This window comes from Brienomyrus brachyistius, chromosome 18 (genome assembly GCF_023856365.1).
Source record: "Brienomyrus brachyistius isolate T26 chromosome 18, BBRACH_0.4, whole genome shotgun sequence".
NCBI lineage: Eukaryota > Metazoa > Chordata > Actinopteri > Osteoglossiformes > Mormyridae > Brienomyrus > Brienomyrus brachyistius.
Window position 1 is genome coordinate 4,208,619 of NC_064550.1, and position 16,822 is coordinate 4,225,440.

The 16,822-nt window shown below is 40.7% G+C and overlaps 2 protein-coding genes across 5 annotated transcripts in view; both read right to left on the reverse strand.

The window, feature by feature from the left end:
* Positions 1–20: 20 nt before the first annotated feature.
* otud3 (OTU deubiquitinase 3) lies at positions 21–8,407 on the reverse strand. Of its 3 annotated transcripts, none has more exons than XM_048984055.1 (8): positions 8,344–8,407; positions 4,811–5,048; positions 4,106–4,254; positions 3,705–3,817; positions 3,244–3,366; positions 2,573–2,705; positions 2,334–2,488; positions 21–588 (listed from the first exon to the last, which is right to left on the reverse strand). In XM_048984055.1, exons 2-8 carry the CDS (start codon positions 5,011–5,013, stop codon positions 424–426), a joined length of 1,041 nt encoding a protein of 346 aa, XP_048840012.1. In that variant the 5' UTR covers positions 5,014–5,048; positions 8,344–8,407; the 3' UTR covers positions 21–423. The 3 variants fall into 3 exon arrangements, with proteins under 3 accessions (XP_048840012.1, XP_048840013.1, XP_048840014.1); XM_048984056.1 differs by having other exon boundaries at positions 8,267–8,388; XM_048984057.1 differs by lacking the exon at positions 21–588 and adding an exon at positions 596–1,085.
* A 2,141-nt stretch (positions 8,408–10,548) lies between these two features.
* Positions 10,549–16,822, reverse strand: part of LOC125713293 (zinc finger protein 385A-like) — a 56,812-nt gene continuing 50,538 nt past the window's right edge. For both annotated transcript variants that reach the window (XM_048984296.1, XM_048984295.1), the window contains 2 exons: positions 15,703–15,795; positions 10,549–15,222 (listed from right to left, as the gene is read on the reverse strand). In XM_048984296.1, the coding sequence (XP_048840253.1) occupies positions 14,974–15,222; positions 15,703–15,795 (342 nt within the window). In that variant the 3' untranslated portion in view covers positions 10,549–14,973. The remainder of the gene's footprint in view (positions 15,223–15,702; positions 15,796–16,822) is intronic.

A 16,822-nucleotide genomic window follows, 5' to 3' on the forward strand; every position in this document is an offset into this window, starting at 1 on the left:
CCACATTACAGAGGCTATGAAAATGACCGACATTTTATTTTATTCCAAAAATGATATATATACTTACACACACAGTGTGCTTTCTCTGTAAGGAATACTAACAATCCAATTTAATACAATTTAAACCAGAATAGCACATACTTCTGAAAAGCATGCTGTCAGATCAAATGAAGAGTTGTACAGATATAGCATTCCAAAAGGATTCTTTATATCACATTAAATTGGTTTTATCTTTGGTCTTAGAGAGGAAAAACTGGTGGTATTAAACAGCACACTCCCAAACCTGAAGATAATGTATACTGTACACTCACAACCACAGACAGAGACTCAGGGGTTTGGGGAAAAACAGTTTGTGAAAATCACAGTCTTCAAAACAAGTCCCAGCTCAGAGGCCAACAAATCAGTTTTTTACCCAGACTGGTTCTAGATGCTCAACGTGTTTAAAGCTGGTACTAGAGTAATTGGCTCTGCAGAGTTAAGGTTCTGGTCCTGTGGTGACCTGCTCTGTAGGACCTTCTGCCGGTGCCTCTCTTCCTGTCTCTTCTTCTTCTCCAAACGCTGCTGCTCCTTCCTTTGCTTATTTGATATCTGACAGTGAAAAATGCATTTACATTTAAACCAGACTGCCAAGCAGAAACCGAAAATTAACTACCGCTGTCGATTCCTGTGGAATCACAAAGGAAACAGAAATAAGAGGACATGTGTGACACACCCATACACCTATGGCCAATCTATAGTGAATAACAATTTCCATGAAGATTGGCATGAATTCCAAAAGCTGAAATGCTGTGAATTTTGTGAACTATGAACAATTTTGAGTAACATAGTTTTGTGTCCAATTGTCTCAGCACTCTCTGTTAACAAAGTTGAAATACCCTATAATATTTGCATCAATAAGCAACATCATTTAAATGTGTGTGAGTGAGTGTGTGTGTCTGCGCGTGTTTAATAGGTTGATGTGAAGATGCTATCATTTCGGGAACAGAGGATTAACATACCAATATGCTGCTCAATGCTGACCCAGTTAGATGTTAAAACGAGCTCTTAAATTTTTAGCTGGCAAGTGGCCTCCTCGTGATACGTCTCTAAAGACAACAGCAAAGACGGGCAATTTGTGGCTGTGTTCAAGATGCGCAGACCGAAAATCCATTTTCTCTAACCATCAATTCACTCCAGGGTCATTGGGTGCTCCATCCTTCTCCTGAGCTCTTTGTGTGAATTTGTATCTTTAAATCATAATTGAGAATGTGCCATGCATCCCACCCAGGGTACGCCATGCCAAGGAGGGGCGTCCCGCCCAGGGTACGCCATGCTAAAGAGGGGCTTCCCGCCCAGGGTACGCCACGCCAAGGAGGGGCGTCCCGCCCAGGGTACGCCACGCCAAGGAGGGGCGTCCCGCCCAGGGTACGCCACGCCAAGGAGGGGCGTCCCACCCAGGGTACGCCACGCCAAGGAGGGGCGTCCCACCCAGGGTACGCCACGCCAAGGAGGGGCGTCCCACCCAGGGTACGCCATGCTTGGTGCGCTGCACTTCTTGGGACAGGCTGCAGACTCACTGTGACCCAATACTGAATAAAGAGTCACAAAAGGAGGGTGGATGGATGGATGACACTGTTTTCTTGGGTCCAATTCATTGACGGGGGACTTTTGAAACACACACTGGGCAGGAGTGCCGTGTATTGTCAACCAGTGACAGGTTACATATATACTAGGAATGTAATGGTACATATATTTGTACTGAAAATTTTTGGTACAGGTCCTTTGGTTCGGTACGAATATGTGCCGAATGAATGAAGCAAACGTAGAACCTTTGTGTGTTTGTGTTTCTCCCGAGCGACATTCGGAAAGGGGCAGATGATGCCGCGCCACTACGCATACATGCATAGATTTGGCGAACATAGATAAACCAAGATTTGAAGGTACAGTTAATTTTATTTAATTTTTTTTAAATGTGTGCCTTAATGGATATTTATTTTATTTACTTGAGAGAATATTAATTTAAGTAATTTTACTTTTTCATTAGAGGGTTGCAGCAGTACTGAGAGACTTCATTTAACAAATACAGTCATACTTTGTTCAGTAAACCACTGTTTAATAAAGAAGAGAAAGAAGCACTAAAAGCTGTTTCTTTTACCCCCCAATTTACACACACACACACACACAAACACACATGTATTATATATATATTTTTTTTATATTTATATTATATATTTTTTTATTGGTTATTGTATTGTTAGACAATGGTGTGATTGACACCCCACAGTATTCCCACCCACCTAATTTCTTCTAGCACATTCCAAGAGAACATTGGGCCATGTGCAAAACAATCTCACCTTGGGTTTCTGCGATGCGTTTCTGTCACTTTTGTCGTGTCCCTGCTTAGCAGCCGTGGCTGGGACCTGTTCGGCTGCTGACTGCTGCCACTGGGCAGGACATGGTGTGTCTGCCTCCAAACACTCAGCAGGGCAGTTCAGCGGGGGGCTGCAACCTTCAACAGGCAGAAACCAGAAACTATTCAGCAAAAAGACACCTGGCAAAACGCCTTCACAGACTGACTGACTCAAAGACTGACCGTGCATGTTAAGGCAGCTCAGAATGAGATCCTCCTCGTCCTCCAGGGGCGGGAGAGAAGGGGCATTGAGCTGACCTCTCGGTTCACTGTCCGAGTGCCCCGTTTCACCCTGCCCTCTGCACTGATTCAGATTCTGCAGTGTTGGAGATGAAAGGACTGTTTTAATTAGCAGTGTGTCCTTATGGGTACTGCTTACAAACAGATTACAGCAGCCCCTCCCCATGTCTGTGGTTTGTTATCCACGGCAAAAAAAATAAAATTGTAACAATTGTATAAATGTTTTTTCATTGCTCCTTCATCCTTTGAGGGGTATTAAAAGTGTGATTTTCATATCTCAGTAAACCCTTGATATGTGACACATTATCATATCTTGAGGATTATGCCAAAATGTCATAATCACTTTCATTAGAGAAAGAGCAGTACTGTATAATGTACATGATTATTACGTGTATCTAATGCTGGCAATGTCTTACTGTGGGTAACTTATCAATTGTCATACATAAGCACACGAAAATCACTTTACATATGGGACCAGCAAATGGTTTGCCGTTATCCACGTTTTGGTTTATCTCTGGCAGCTATCATCCACAGATACCAGGCAACTACCGTACATATAATCCTGGCTGTCTTTAGGAATAAAAATTAAACATATGACACATATGCATCCATACCTCAATGTACAAGTGGGCTGGGCTCTCGGAATTGTCCCCTATACGGCGGACACTGTCATAATGGTCTCCATAGCGATAAGCAATGTGGAGCTCTCTGCACATGGGCTTATCAGAGCCATTTATCTGAAAAGACAAGGAAAATAAAAGTATATAATTAAGTCACTTAAGGAAACAAAGACTGCAGTCTTAACAAAGGTAACAAGACTAAAAGCAAAAACATTATGGCTGCATTTCTGAAGCAACAAATGTCCTATAAATATGTAAGACCCTTTTATTTATAACTGGATTCAGTGAGAATTCCTAAAATAACCAATTCCTATCTTTGTATTGACTAATTTAGCTAAATGTTTCTGAGGCTTGCGTGCCTTTGAAATGAATAACCGAGTGTGGATGCAGCGAGACAATACAAGCAGCTGTACAAACACAAACAAAAAACAAAGCGGTAGGGGATTGGTCAGTACCTCCCAGAGGGGAGTGTTCAGCTGATGTATGACCACACGTAGTTGGTGGCTCCGGGCGAAGGCCACGATGGCATCATTCCCTGCAAACGTTCCCGGCTGAGACAGATTGTGCACTGATGGAAACAACAAAAATAACAACATTCCTTCATCGATAACCGCTCATCCAGTGGAGGAAGCAGGAACCTTCCACAAAAAATACAAACCTATTGTCAAGGTACGCACCCACTGTTAAAGGGTACCGCCAATAAGCCTCTGAGCAGATATTACTATCGTTCTGAGATGATGCCTTCCACGTATGTTTTACCGATCTCACCCATTCTGCTTGCCCCTTCTTCTCACTCATAGCAGTGACAGTGACAGCATTTATAACTAATGCGTCCTCTCCCCCCTCACCCTCGTACAGTGCTGCGTGAAGGGCACGTCATCCTCCACAAAGGGCTCGAAGTCCTGCCGGTGGGCCTGCATGTACTGCACGGTGTCCTGGCGCAGCCGCAGGTGGCCCCGGGAATGGCCCTCAAGCTGGTCCCCCAGGGCACGAAACAAACAGTTCCTGAAATAGTGTGAGGGAGGGTTTGGGACAGGAACACCACACATTGGTAATGTATCCAGCCATGTATCTATCCAAAGCATGCAGCTGCAGACACATACGATACCAAGTTTGGACACACCTACCCGTAGAAAAGTTTATCTGCACTATTCTCTTCATTTTAGACTAAAGACATCGAAACTACAGAATAATATACACAATTATGCACTCACCAAAAAAGTATTAAACAAAAAAAATCATTTGTTTGGGGGAGGGGCAGATCTGCTGTGGGTTGGGACTCAGAAGGTTGCTGGATCAAATCCCTGAGTAAGCAGAGTAATCCCAAGACTGAACACTTGAGCAAGGGCCTTCACCCCAACTGCTCATTTGCTTTTCTAGCTGTCCGGAGGTCCCACATTTTCTGAGCACTCATTGGCCACTTTTCCTTGAATTTCCGGTCAAACTTTTTCTATAGTTTAGGTCAGGTGGCCGGATCGTGTGATGTGACATTCATTCGCAGGCATCTCGACGTGTTCAAACTTCTCTTTGGCACTGTATATACACATATACGCTCCCTTACCCGTCTCCTGGGACTTCCCTAAGTTTGAGTCCAAGTGCCTGCAGCTGATTGGTGAAACTGAAGAACTCATTTGCTTCCTCCTCCGGAGGACGGTTCTTCCTGTCTTTGGCCAAGGCCCTGCGTGCTGCCCGTTCATCGCGCTTCCTCTCCACGTCACACTTGCGGTTTCCACGAACCGGCTTTCCCGACTGCTTCCTGGACATGGGCACGTGTTGGCTGACAGCTCCACCGAAGGACTCTACAAACATATACACTCACACTTAATACATACAATTCAAACATTTTGTGGCTCTAAACCCCCTTTTTTTAACAGGTAGCAGAAGGAACCACATTTAAAAATGCATACGCTGTTCTGCGCAAAGTCTTAGGCAGTCAAAGTGAATGTTTAAAGTTATTTATTGGGATAGTAAATGAATATTTGTTTAGAACAAATACACTATGTAACATTAGAACAATCGCAAATGAAGAGTAACACAATAAAAACATGTTACTGGAATTTTGGTAGATGGCTAGATGAACGCCGTTGCAGTTCCCAGACCTCTCCTTAGGGGCACTACAACCATCTCACGTATCTATTAATTAAGTAATCTGGTGATAGAATTTAATTCATTGAGTTTATTAAAAAAAATAAGGAGATATTCATAAACCACATTAGGTGTTTAGTGGGTCAAAGACTGCAAAGACTGGGGTGACCTTAGGAGAGGTTTTGAAATGGTTATAAAGATGAGACCGTTTGACAGACAGAAAAATCAGCTTTACATCAACATGAACACAATTTGAACATTTTGTTTGACTGCCTAAGCGTTTCGCACAGTACTGCACATGTACCTGGTGTAAAATAATATACCCTCATTAAGTCAATCTATGCCCTAGTGACTGGTTTTAAAAAAAACAAAACACCCTCAGCAGCTGATAATCACACGCACATTTAAAACCATTTACATTTTTGCTACCCTAGTCAGGTACACGGCAGTGCGGCACATTGTGTGTTTCAAGGTATCATTTCTCCCATCACATCAGTGATTACTATCAATATGCCTGTAAAATCCTAATGACTCTGTTTCTTATTCACACTTGTTAGTGTAAACCATGATAAAAGTATCGGAAATGCATAATTTTACTCAATGTTACTCTGCATATTCATCTACACCATATTAAAGCTGTTATTCACCACAAAACAGAAAAAAAAGATTTAACCGGATAAAACCCCTGCAGATTTTAAGTGGGACACTGCAATTACACACATTAAACTCAACAATAGAGAGTACAACCCAATACAAATAATATTACACATTATTTAATAAATTATTGAAAATAATCAGGTGATAAAGGCCATTAAAAATTACAGGCTCACATCCAGAAACTCATTAAAACTAAAGTGAAAACACCTGTGATATAACTTCCAGTCTAATAGCAGATCGTTCCATTAGACCATTTCATTAAAATATATAAGGCTGGCTGACTGAATGACTGTATACAAAACATCAGAGGCCTCATTTTATAAATATCAGCATGAAAGCATGCATGTGTAAAGAGGCAGAAAGAGTCATCAAACCTGGTATATGCATAGATCTATGCAATCTTGTAAATGTGTGTAGATGTACGCATGAAGGAGCCAGAAATCCTGCCCAGTCACCACCCAATGATATCCTGAAATGGTCGATGGAAATAAACGGCATGCTCATATAATATGTAAATCAAGCCTTTCTTGTGGTCCAATGATAGCAAGTGTAAATAAAAAAAAAAAAACAGGAAGTTTGCGGTGTGAGGCAGAGGCATGAAAGGTGTTATATTTGGGGGCCTAAGCCAAGTGAAGGCATCCTGAACAAAAAGTTTATGAAATGGCAACACATCACCATTGCAGTACATTTCATCAGCTGTTGGTTGGACCTGAAGATTGCGGGAAACAAATCACTGCACACAGAGCCAGTGTGACTACGTGCCCTCAAACCTGGACCCGTGTGTGGCATCTATAACAAGGGATGCCCTCTTCTGCGGTGCTGTGTCAGAGCAGAAAGGAGATACTGATATGGTACGCGAGACTCAAAACAAACGAATCATGAGATGACACAGGCCTTCAGGCTACGATGTAAAGTTCATGTCTTGCGTCACAGATGACTTGCAGATTAATAGAACGAAACAGCTTAGGCTTGACAAAAGCAGCACTCCTTTAGCACTAGGTGCCCTTACGGCACACTGAGAGGAGTCAATTGCCCAGATTACATTAGGGAAACTGGATATTGCTGCAAATTTAGTTTCTACTTTTGTCCATTGGCCCAGAACACAGGGAAATGTGAAGTAGCGCCTTTCCAATTTTGTTATGACATCCAGCACAGAGGGCAAGAAGGAGCTGAAGGTTGGCTAGGCTATCCCTGATGTCTGCCATTCAGAACCTGTATATGTAGAGGTATAGTCAGAGTTTGTGTGGACTGTCTGTCTAATGCTAGGCCTACACCACCATATATTTGTAAAATAAATTTTTTGGAGCCTAAATAGGCTCACAGACCAGTGAGACAAGTACAAATAAAAACTTTCTTGATCACAGGGGAAATTCTTGTGCATAGAACAGCAAGGTACAAGTAGTTGTGGTACCAGTGATGCCAGTGCTGATTAGCAGAATAATGATACATCATTTAGGTTTCTGTGGGAAGTATAAGGTCCATCACCAAATGGGAGAAAATGTTACAAGAACAAGCTACTCAACAACAACAAAAAATCTCTACTAAAGAATCAGCACAAAACTGCAAGACTAACGTTTGCCAAACAACAATGAATCAGCACATTCTCTGGTCAGATAAAACAAAATGAAACGTCTTTGGATCAGGTGGAGTTCAGCATTATACATGGTATCATGAATACTAGTGTATGCACCAAATTACTGAATGAACAACAGTCTCCAGTCCCAAGACGCTTGGCACAAAGGGAATGTGGCAACATGACAATGATCCTAAAATAGATTTTAACATAGGGTAATGTGAAGACCTTCAACTGGCTAAGAATGGCACCTAACCTGAATGTTACAGAACACTTCTGAGGATGCCTAAATTAAAATGCAAAGAAGCACAAGATTCAACTCTAAAGAACAGAAAATATTTCTCCACAAGTCTGTGCTCCATTCGTATAAACCATGCTGAAAATACCAATGTATACATTTACTGTGTACAGAGGACTACGTGCAATAACATGCTGAAGCAGACGAGTAATCTCCGTTTGGAACTAGAATATAAATCGTTTTTTGCTTATAAAAAACAAGGCACATTATGTATTCACATAACCTACCGAATATTTCATCACTAACCATTTACTTATTATAAACTCAACTACATGATATATATCGGACCTCGTAACAGAATGAAAGTTAGCTAGCTAGTTAGATACCTGGGCCGAATTATCCTTTAAATATAAACTAGAAGTAGTAATTCTATTTAAACAAATAAAATACGATCAACTACTCACATTTTTTCTTGGCAGTGATCGCAAACAGTTTCAAAATTTAGAATAATAAAAAAAAATACACTACGAGCTTTGTTTACCTTTCTCAGAGCTTCCCCGTTTTACTACTTCCGGGTATAAATGCTATTCATTGTTACGGTGGCCTGTAAGAGTCTAAATAGATATCGTCTATAATATCACGTATATGTGTGTGCGTGTGCGTGTGTGTGTGTGAGTGAGCGGGTATACCTATCCTTATGGGGACACAATGTCCCCATAACGTGATAAATATCCGTTTTTTTCCCTTATGCGGACCGGTTTCCTGGTCCCCATAAGGGAAAACTATATTTTATTAAAATCAGTGACTGCTATGAAAAAACTAAAAATGCAAAACCTCTTGTATTTTGCTTGGCTACATATGGTTATGGTTAGGGCAGGGTGGGGGTTAAGGTTGTCATAGTTAGTGTTAGCATTTTTCCCATAGAAGTGAATGAGTGGGCCCCATAAGGATAGGTATACCCTACACGTGTGTGTGTGTGTGTGTGTGTGTGTGTGTGTGTGGTTTAGGTTTAGGTTTATATTACATTGTGGGAATCAAATGTCTCCCACAATGTAATAAAAACCTGTTATTTTGACATTGTAGGGACCATTTTTCAGGTCATCACAAAGATATGTGAATACATATAATGTATGTGAATATCTTTTATTTTGTTTGGTTACTTATGGGTAAGGTTGAATGAATGTTTTTTTTCAGTATTTTTATGCATAATTTTTTTAATGAACGTAATGAACATTAGTTCCTACACAACTAGCATGAATATTTTGAAAAGGATTAATTTTAGAGTTGATGTAGTCAGTTTGGTTTCTGAGAACATAACACGAATTTTCTCATTTCTAATTAAACCAGCTCAATGTGCAGAGATCACGCATGTCTTTCATTAGAATAACATAAAATTAATATAATTTTTTTATTAAGAAACAACAAGCAATAAACATGTATTTCCTACTAAAGCCATATTTTATGACATATGGTAAAATGTGAAGTTCATGTAAAGGGTTTATATTTTTCCTTCAGGCATTTTCCTTGAGTGCCTTACATGTCCAGTGTGTTTTTGGATGTATGTGGCCATAATCATATAAGAAAAAAGAGTGACTTGTAGTGACCATATAGAAAACATCAGGCGTTGTCATATATAATTGAAATACAAAAAACAAAAATGCCTGATAGACTTTTATGAAGCATGTTGTTTTTTCATATGGGTTTGTCGCTTTTGCGGAGAAGCGCATTCTGCTTCTCCTTTCTCATAGGCACAACTTTTGGCATTCATGTCATTTATGAATGAATATGAACCGGCAAAATTCTCAGCTTTATGACTATGCCAGTCCTCGAAATAGTCAGGTTTACTACAATCAAATACAAGTTATTAAATTCTACATAATTATCATAGTTTAAACATTACGCAAATATATTTGCTCAGCCCAGGGTGAGCCTGGAGACTCACATGTACAAAGTCACACACAGCATGTAATTTAAGACACACAGTAATATATCCGACTTCATGTTACCGGACTATGGAAGAAAAGCAGAATGCCTGGATAAAGCTGTAAAAATCAGAGAGGATACCCAGGGGATAGCCACCAGATTGGTTCAGCTAGTTTATTTGTTTTTAAGAGTCTTTTATCGCAAAAAGAAAATAATGTGAAATGACATAATTCAATAAAATTTGCTACAACTTAACATGAAAAACCTCAAAATGAAATGTACAAAAGAATTTAAATAAGTAATATAAATGAAATAGTTGAGAAAGGCAATTGACAAACATGCCCCTTGCAACATAAAAGCAAAATTATTCAAGAAAACAACTTTAACAGACCATCATATCTTCCTAACAAACTTTCTTTTATGTATTTAGCAAGAAACTGTATTGAGGCGCGGTATTATTCTGGTAGGGAGAATAAGACTTGTATTATTCACTGGTTATTATAATAAAACATGTATGAAGTGAAATGGCAGTGTGGTGTTCCAGTGGAAAAAGCCGTTACCTGCCGCCTCCATGGCTGGGGACTGGAGCCCACCTTGGCCCTCTGTGTGTGGAGTTTACATGTTCCTCCTGCAGAGCAGTGAGTCTCTCTAAATCACCTGTATGAATGTGAGAGACTATATTCCTGTCCTGTGATGCACCGGCATCCCATCCATTGTACTCCAGCCCTGTTCCCTATGTTGCCTGGGATGGGCTCCTGCTTTGAAGATGGATGTAAAAACATTTCTATGTAACAAAATGGTACTCTGCAAAGACATCTAGAAATAAGTTTCAAAATAGTTTATTTTTAATTAGCAAGAGGAAAACTCACGACAATCCATTTTGATATGCCTTGGTGTTATTGCTCTTTTAAATTTCTTCCCTTTAATCTGCATTTATCCAATTAATCAACAGCTATGTGTTGGCTGATCTACGTATTGCAAAAAGACAGTATCATTGGGGACTAATTTTGCGGACACCTATTCTTTCTTACTCGGAGTAAGATTTGCAAATATTCTCATTCATTAACCCTGACAGAACAAAGCTAGAGGCTGACATAGACCTACAAAAGGGAATTAAAATGAAGCCTGTCATCATTCAAATAGCAGTAGTCACATCTTTTTTTGGAGGGAGTTAAGAAATTCATCGCTTTCCGTAATCGCCTCCCTGTTTTGATGATTCACTAATGTATACAGTGCTGAAGCTTGCAGATTTCAGTAAACCTCTGAATTTCGTTAAGCTCAGTGGTAATTTCTTTCCTCTTTAATGGACTTAATAGTCCATAAAAGGACTGTGCTTCTGTCTGCATAGGATGAACAGCAGTAACGCTATTTTATATTGCACAAGTAAAATCTTCGCAAATGTCTCTAGAATCGATCAAAATACCGGCATACAGGTAACTCCTGGCATAATAGTAATAAATTAAAGACACTGTGACCATTTGTTTAAATAGTGAACTGAAGAAAATAAAAAAAATATCAAAACCACAATAACGTAGAATTTCATATATCATAATCATATATTTTACTAGCTGCTCTGCGTTTTAGATAAATACTTTCTTCTAGTGAGCTTTTTTGACATTTTGTGTAACCAATTTTCATTCATCCATCTCATTTTGATCAAGGTTGCGGGGATTGTAATAAGCTACCATTTTAGCAATGTACACAGATTTGCTTAAGTAGGAATTCTGAACAAAAATTATCTTTTTGTAAATTATCGCTGTCGTATATCCACAGGGCATTTTCAGGACATTTTATTAAAATGTAATTACTAAGAAAGATGTTTTGTTAACTTAAAGAGGTTACTTGTCTGCAACGGGCACCACTAGAGATTTTGAGCCCCATGAAAGCATATTGGGCCCCCAACCCAGAACAATCCAATTATGTTCCAAATTTTGAATGCCCCAGTCACTCTGCTTGGTTGCTTTTAATGCAGTTCTGGAAGCAAACATAAGTCCTATTGGGTACTAGCTGGGTGTACCTAATAAAGTGGCCGCTGAGCGCATGCCTTTTTGAAATATCATCAGTATTTACATCATAATAATCATTTGAAATGCCCATTGGCAGGGTGGTCTAGGGCAAGGGGAGATCCGGGACTTAGCCCACAACCCTCTTCATGAGATGGAGTTCAGGATTTAAAAATAAATAATCTGGCCATCTATTCCGTTCGAAGGACATTAGCTCTGTGCCCATGGTGGCTCTGAATTTGGTGTTTCATACCAACAAAACCACATCATATATAATACATATAATGAACAAAACATGACAAAAACATACAGCGTTTTGCTATAAAAATTCGGGGCTTGACCCTCACTAGTCTGAGACAGCGTGACCACTGCTGTCTGGGAACAGAATGAAACCAGTACGCAGAAGCCACTGGTAATCAAAAGCACAAAAAAACCTGCAACTTTTATTACTTAAGAAAACAAAAAAAATACTAGATTAACGCTACGGTAAACGTGATGATCACCAAATAAAATAATCTGAATTGTTTTTGCAGTATATTATGGAATTCCCCTTCATGCAGTTCAGGTCGGACACCCAATTCTCCCCTGTTACCAACCAGCTGAGGGCATGATTTTATTACACAGTACGTCAAAGATCAGTGCAGAAAGGCAGCATTTTCTTGCTGGCATTCCTTAATGCACCCAACACATTCAGAATACAAAATATCCCCATTCCCTTCTATGCCTCCAAAGCTTTCCTGCAAACAGGTTAGTTAGTAGAAAAAATATAACTTAATAAAAAAAAAAATGTTACTTATTTGCCATTGTATGGTGTTCTAATTCAATTAGACAAAATTATTAACATTACATAGTTGTCATAAAAGACTGAAAAAAGACAACAAATGCATTGCATGGCTTCAAATTAAGAAAGGAAGTTCAAAAAAGCCATGAAGGCTTGTCATCTGTGAGTTTCCTCAGATTCCCTGCAGAAATTCTCGGTCTCCCTTCTGAACACCCTCCTGGAGAGGCACCGTCCTCCTAGCTCCTGTGCCAGTGGGCCTGCAGTGCCGTGAAGGGGCAGATCACTGGGGCACGTCTGCATGCTGCAACCTGAACTCGCCGCAGCTTGTTGGCCTCAGAACGCTGGAAAGGCAGTGAGTGTGTGTTGGTGGGGCTTGGGGGGTCGCACAGATGAGGAGATGGAGCATGCCACTGCCGTATTGCTGGTTGGAAGTGAAGTCTGAAAGGGCTGGTTCTGTACTGCATGGTCGGCTTGCCTTACAGCAGATGGTAGAAATAAAAAAAATGTACTGAAGCTATGCTTCAGTTCACACACACACACACACACAAGTTTGTAATTATATCTTTGTGGGGACTCTCCATTCATTTGTATGGGGAAAACTTAATCACAACATCACGACGTTATCCATTACCCAGCCCTAACTAAACAAAATGTGAGATTTTTGGAATTTTTACTTTTTTGTTTGCATTCACAGATGTTTGTGGGGACCTAAAAAACGGTCCACACACACACACACACACACACACACACACACAATATTGGGATCTTAGCTTCTCACGGTGTGGTGAGCTACAGGAATGCACAAGGGGCTGTGGTTATATGGCATTGCAAAACTCTATTTTTTTTTAATGTTGCTCTTTAATACTGGAATTCAATCTAAAAAAAAAATGTACAATTTTACAGTTAACTGTTGTACTGCCTCACGGGGAAGATTTAGCTTTGTGTAAAATCTGGACACTAATCCGGGTTCATACAGGAAACACCACATGCAGAATTAATAGGTGGGTGTGTATTTTGCTTGTATCTGCTCTTCCCCTTAATAGTTTCAACCCAGATTAAGCTCTAATTAAGAATGGGCTGTTTAAAAATAGAGAATACTGGACGTATTTTATCTGAGTGCATCTTATTTGGAGTAAAACAGGAAACCATAGATGTTTCTCTGTGCAGAATAATTAAGCAAATTATTATTACTATTAAAATGGGACAAATTAAAGCTGCAATGGACAATAAGCTTATGATGGTTATTGAGAAGAAAGGTGGCTACACAGGACTTCAAACTTGGTGAAGTGGGGTGTGCAGAATGCTCATGAGAATTTTCATTACGCAAAAATGTTCTGAGGGGAGAACAAGACATGATTGGTTCAGAGAGTCAACCTATCATATCGTATTAATTGGTTGGTCCCACCTCTCTAGTTGCTTGGACCCACCTCTTCTACAATCTGATTGGTTATCTCTCTGAACCAATAATTTATCATATCTGTTAATGGTGAAGAGAGAAAAATCGACAGTCAAATCAAAGTTTCTGATTGCCTAATAACTGTAAACACTGTTAATCAAGTGTTTTTCTTTTATTTTTGCTTGCGGTAGACTAATGTACCTTTTACCTTCTAAATAAATTTGCTTGGACCAATAGAAAATCACTGAATTCACTTTTATAAGTCTTTCGTGAAAAAAAAAATCCTGGAGCAGTACTTGCCTAATAATTCTGCGCATAGTATACATTGTGAGTGTTTTTAGGGGGTACCGGTCTGCAGAGTGGTACTGGGGGGTTTTATGGATTCTCCTCCACCTTCCCATTTTTGTATGATGTAAACCAGTCCGAGGACATCAAAATGTTGGGAACACCTATTTTACAGGGTTCAAAGAAAGAAGACAGTGATGATGGGACAAAAGCTTTCTATAGTCTATCTGCTCTCTGGCTTTTTGGGTCGCCAGGGTTGCACTGGGCACAAGTTTGCCATAGTAAATCCTACTCACATAAAGGTCCGTTTTACACTGGAACTGAATGGGGTGAGTATGCATCAAACTAGTGAGATGAATACAGTACAGAGCAAACTGCGGTCTTGCATGTATGCTGGAAAAGGTACACATTTGGTATCCTGATCAGTCTGTATTATATGCAACTTTAATCATGTCACAGTGTTATGGGAGAGGAAACGTGGGAAAGGATGTTTTACAGGGAGAAATGTATATTGCACCTTTTCCATCCAGCATAAACTCGAGCTGGCAGTCCATCACTCAGAGAGTCTTTATGAGTGTGTACAGGTTCAGGAAAACGGACAGAGGGGGATGTATCACCATTTTGCTGCCGTCTGTTCTTTGTCTCCTTTCTCCCCAGTTGGATATGTTTAATGGAGATGCTCTTTTCATTGCTTCAGCTTTTCACAGTGCGCTTTTGGAGGTGGTCAAGCTAGGAATGGGGACTGAGTGTGTTTGGAGGACGGGGGGGGAGGGGGTTTACATGTCAGTAAGGAGAAAAGAGAATTGGCCCATGGGATGTGCGAATGGGCCCCGGAGCGGGTCTGAGGACGGCATGGCTGAGGGGTGGGCCTTGCAGCAGGTGATGGTGGGGATGAGGGGCTGGGCCTGCAGCCCGGAGGGCCAGGGGATTGGAGGAGGCGGCGGCTGCCATCGCCGCGGCAACAGCCAGGGGACTGGGCAGAAGGGCAGCTCCCAAAGCTTTGGTGAGATCCTTAGAGAAGGACAGGGAGGTCTGAGCCAGGAGAAGGTGTGTGAAATGTGGAGAGTCCAGAGATATTGGCGTGGAGGAGAGAGAAAAGGGGAAATTAATCATTAAAACTATGGATCTCGCCATAAATATCATAAAATAATCATTCTTTTTTTTTTTTCCTTTTTCTCAAAATAAGCAATACTCATGCTAATTATTTCTATTAAAAAGACCCCCTGGTTATGGGTTTGTATTCAACCTTAACAATACAATCAAAGTCCGCATGTTCCTGTCTGATTAACTGAAATTGCATTACATCGGTAATGAAAATGGGTGGAAAGAGAAGTTCGTATCTGTATACACATAAACACATAAACATGGCACATTGTTCTGGAAATGGTTCTTAATAATAATGCATTTCATTTCCAAATGATTTTACAAGAGGAATTGAGGATGCACTTTTACCAAAGCGACCCTAGGTGGCCAAATTATTAATAAGTGGGTTTTGGGACAGGCAGACATTACCGTGAGGTCTGCAAGCCTGTGTTTTTTGTGACGACTGAGGAGAGGGTTGGGCTTCCCAGCGACCCCGTCCCGGTGCCGTCGGCTTGATATGTGCTGCAGTGGAGGAGGGGGGAGACAGGAGTGGGGCTAGTTTTAGTTCTCTGACAGTCATCCCAGCGAATCGCCACTTTCTCCTGATGATTCCTGAGTCTATTGGAAAAGGACGCTCTGGGAAATCGACAAGTGACAGGTTGCATAGATCTAATATGAAATGTACAGAGATAGACTCAAGTGTTGAGGGAGGGTGAACAAAGGAGACAAGAACTTGGAAATAAGACCCAGCTGGGGACAGGACTAGTAACTAGTAACTGAAGGTGAAACTACAACAAACTTGGGGATTGATGGCAGGAATCCAGTGGAATCGGAATTCAGTTATGCAACTTGGCCTAACTAGGAATTAAGAGATGAGACTGAGATAACCTAGGAATTAAGAAAACAGAACCAGAAAACCCACTTTCTTGTGCCCCTCTGGGCATTTGTTTCTTATAGAAAGTTGCCTTCATCTTCCTAGCTTGCTTTTGCTTAGTGACATTCTTGAAGATGCCTTTGGTTTACATTTCCTGTTTGTTCTTGCTCGTTCTTCCAGTTCCTAGTCTGCCTCCTACTGGGTCCAGCTTCCCATTTCCTGGTTTCTGTTTCCTGGATGGTTTCAGTCTCCTAATTCTTGTCTCCTGTGTTCATCCTTCCTCCGCACTCGAGCTTTTCACCTGCACACGCTGTGACAAAGCTGTCCTGCCAGGTGCGTGCGGTTGCTTGCCTAGTCTCTGGGGTTTCTTTCCCATCAGATTCAGGGACTGTTGGGCAGTTGGCGGCATTTTGGGTGGGACAATCCAATTTGGGTTGATACCCATTTTGTTTACATTACTTGTCTGATAATAAAAGAAGTTGCAGCAAGTTCCCTGAGTCTGGTGCAGCAATAATAGCAAAAATAATCCATCCATCCATATACCCATATATTCTATACCCACTTGTCCAATGCAGCGCTATGGGGTCCGGAGCCTATACTGGGAAGCTATACATGCAAGGCAAGGGATAACCTAGTACAGGCACCAATTCATCACAGGGACAAAAATAATATAAT

Bases quoted from the DNA above. Each gene is read 5' to 3' on its own strand.
- otud3 (XM_048984055.1), bottom strand. From the start codon at position 5,013: ATGTCCAGGAAGCAGTCGGGAAAGCCGGTTCGTGGAAACCGCAAGTGT. The intron at 3,367-3,704 runs GTACTGACCAAT...TTGTCTTTTCAG, and splicing joins TGAACACTCCCCTCTGGGAG to ATAAATGGCTCTGATAAGCC. The intron at 589-2,333 runs GTGAGATTGTTT...TTTCACTGTCAG, and splicing joins ACGCATCGCAGAAACCCAAG to ATATCAAATAAGCAAAGGAA.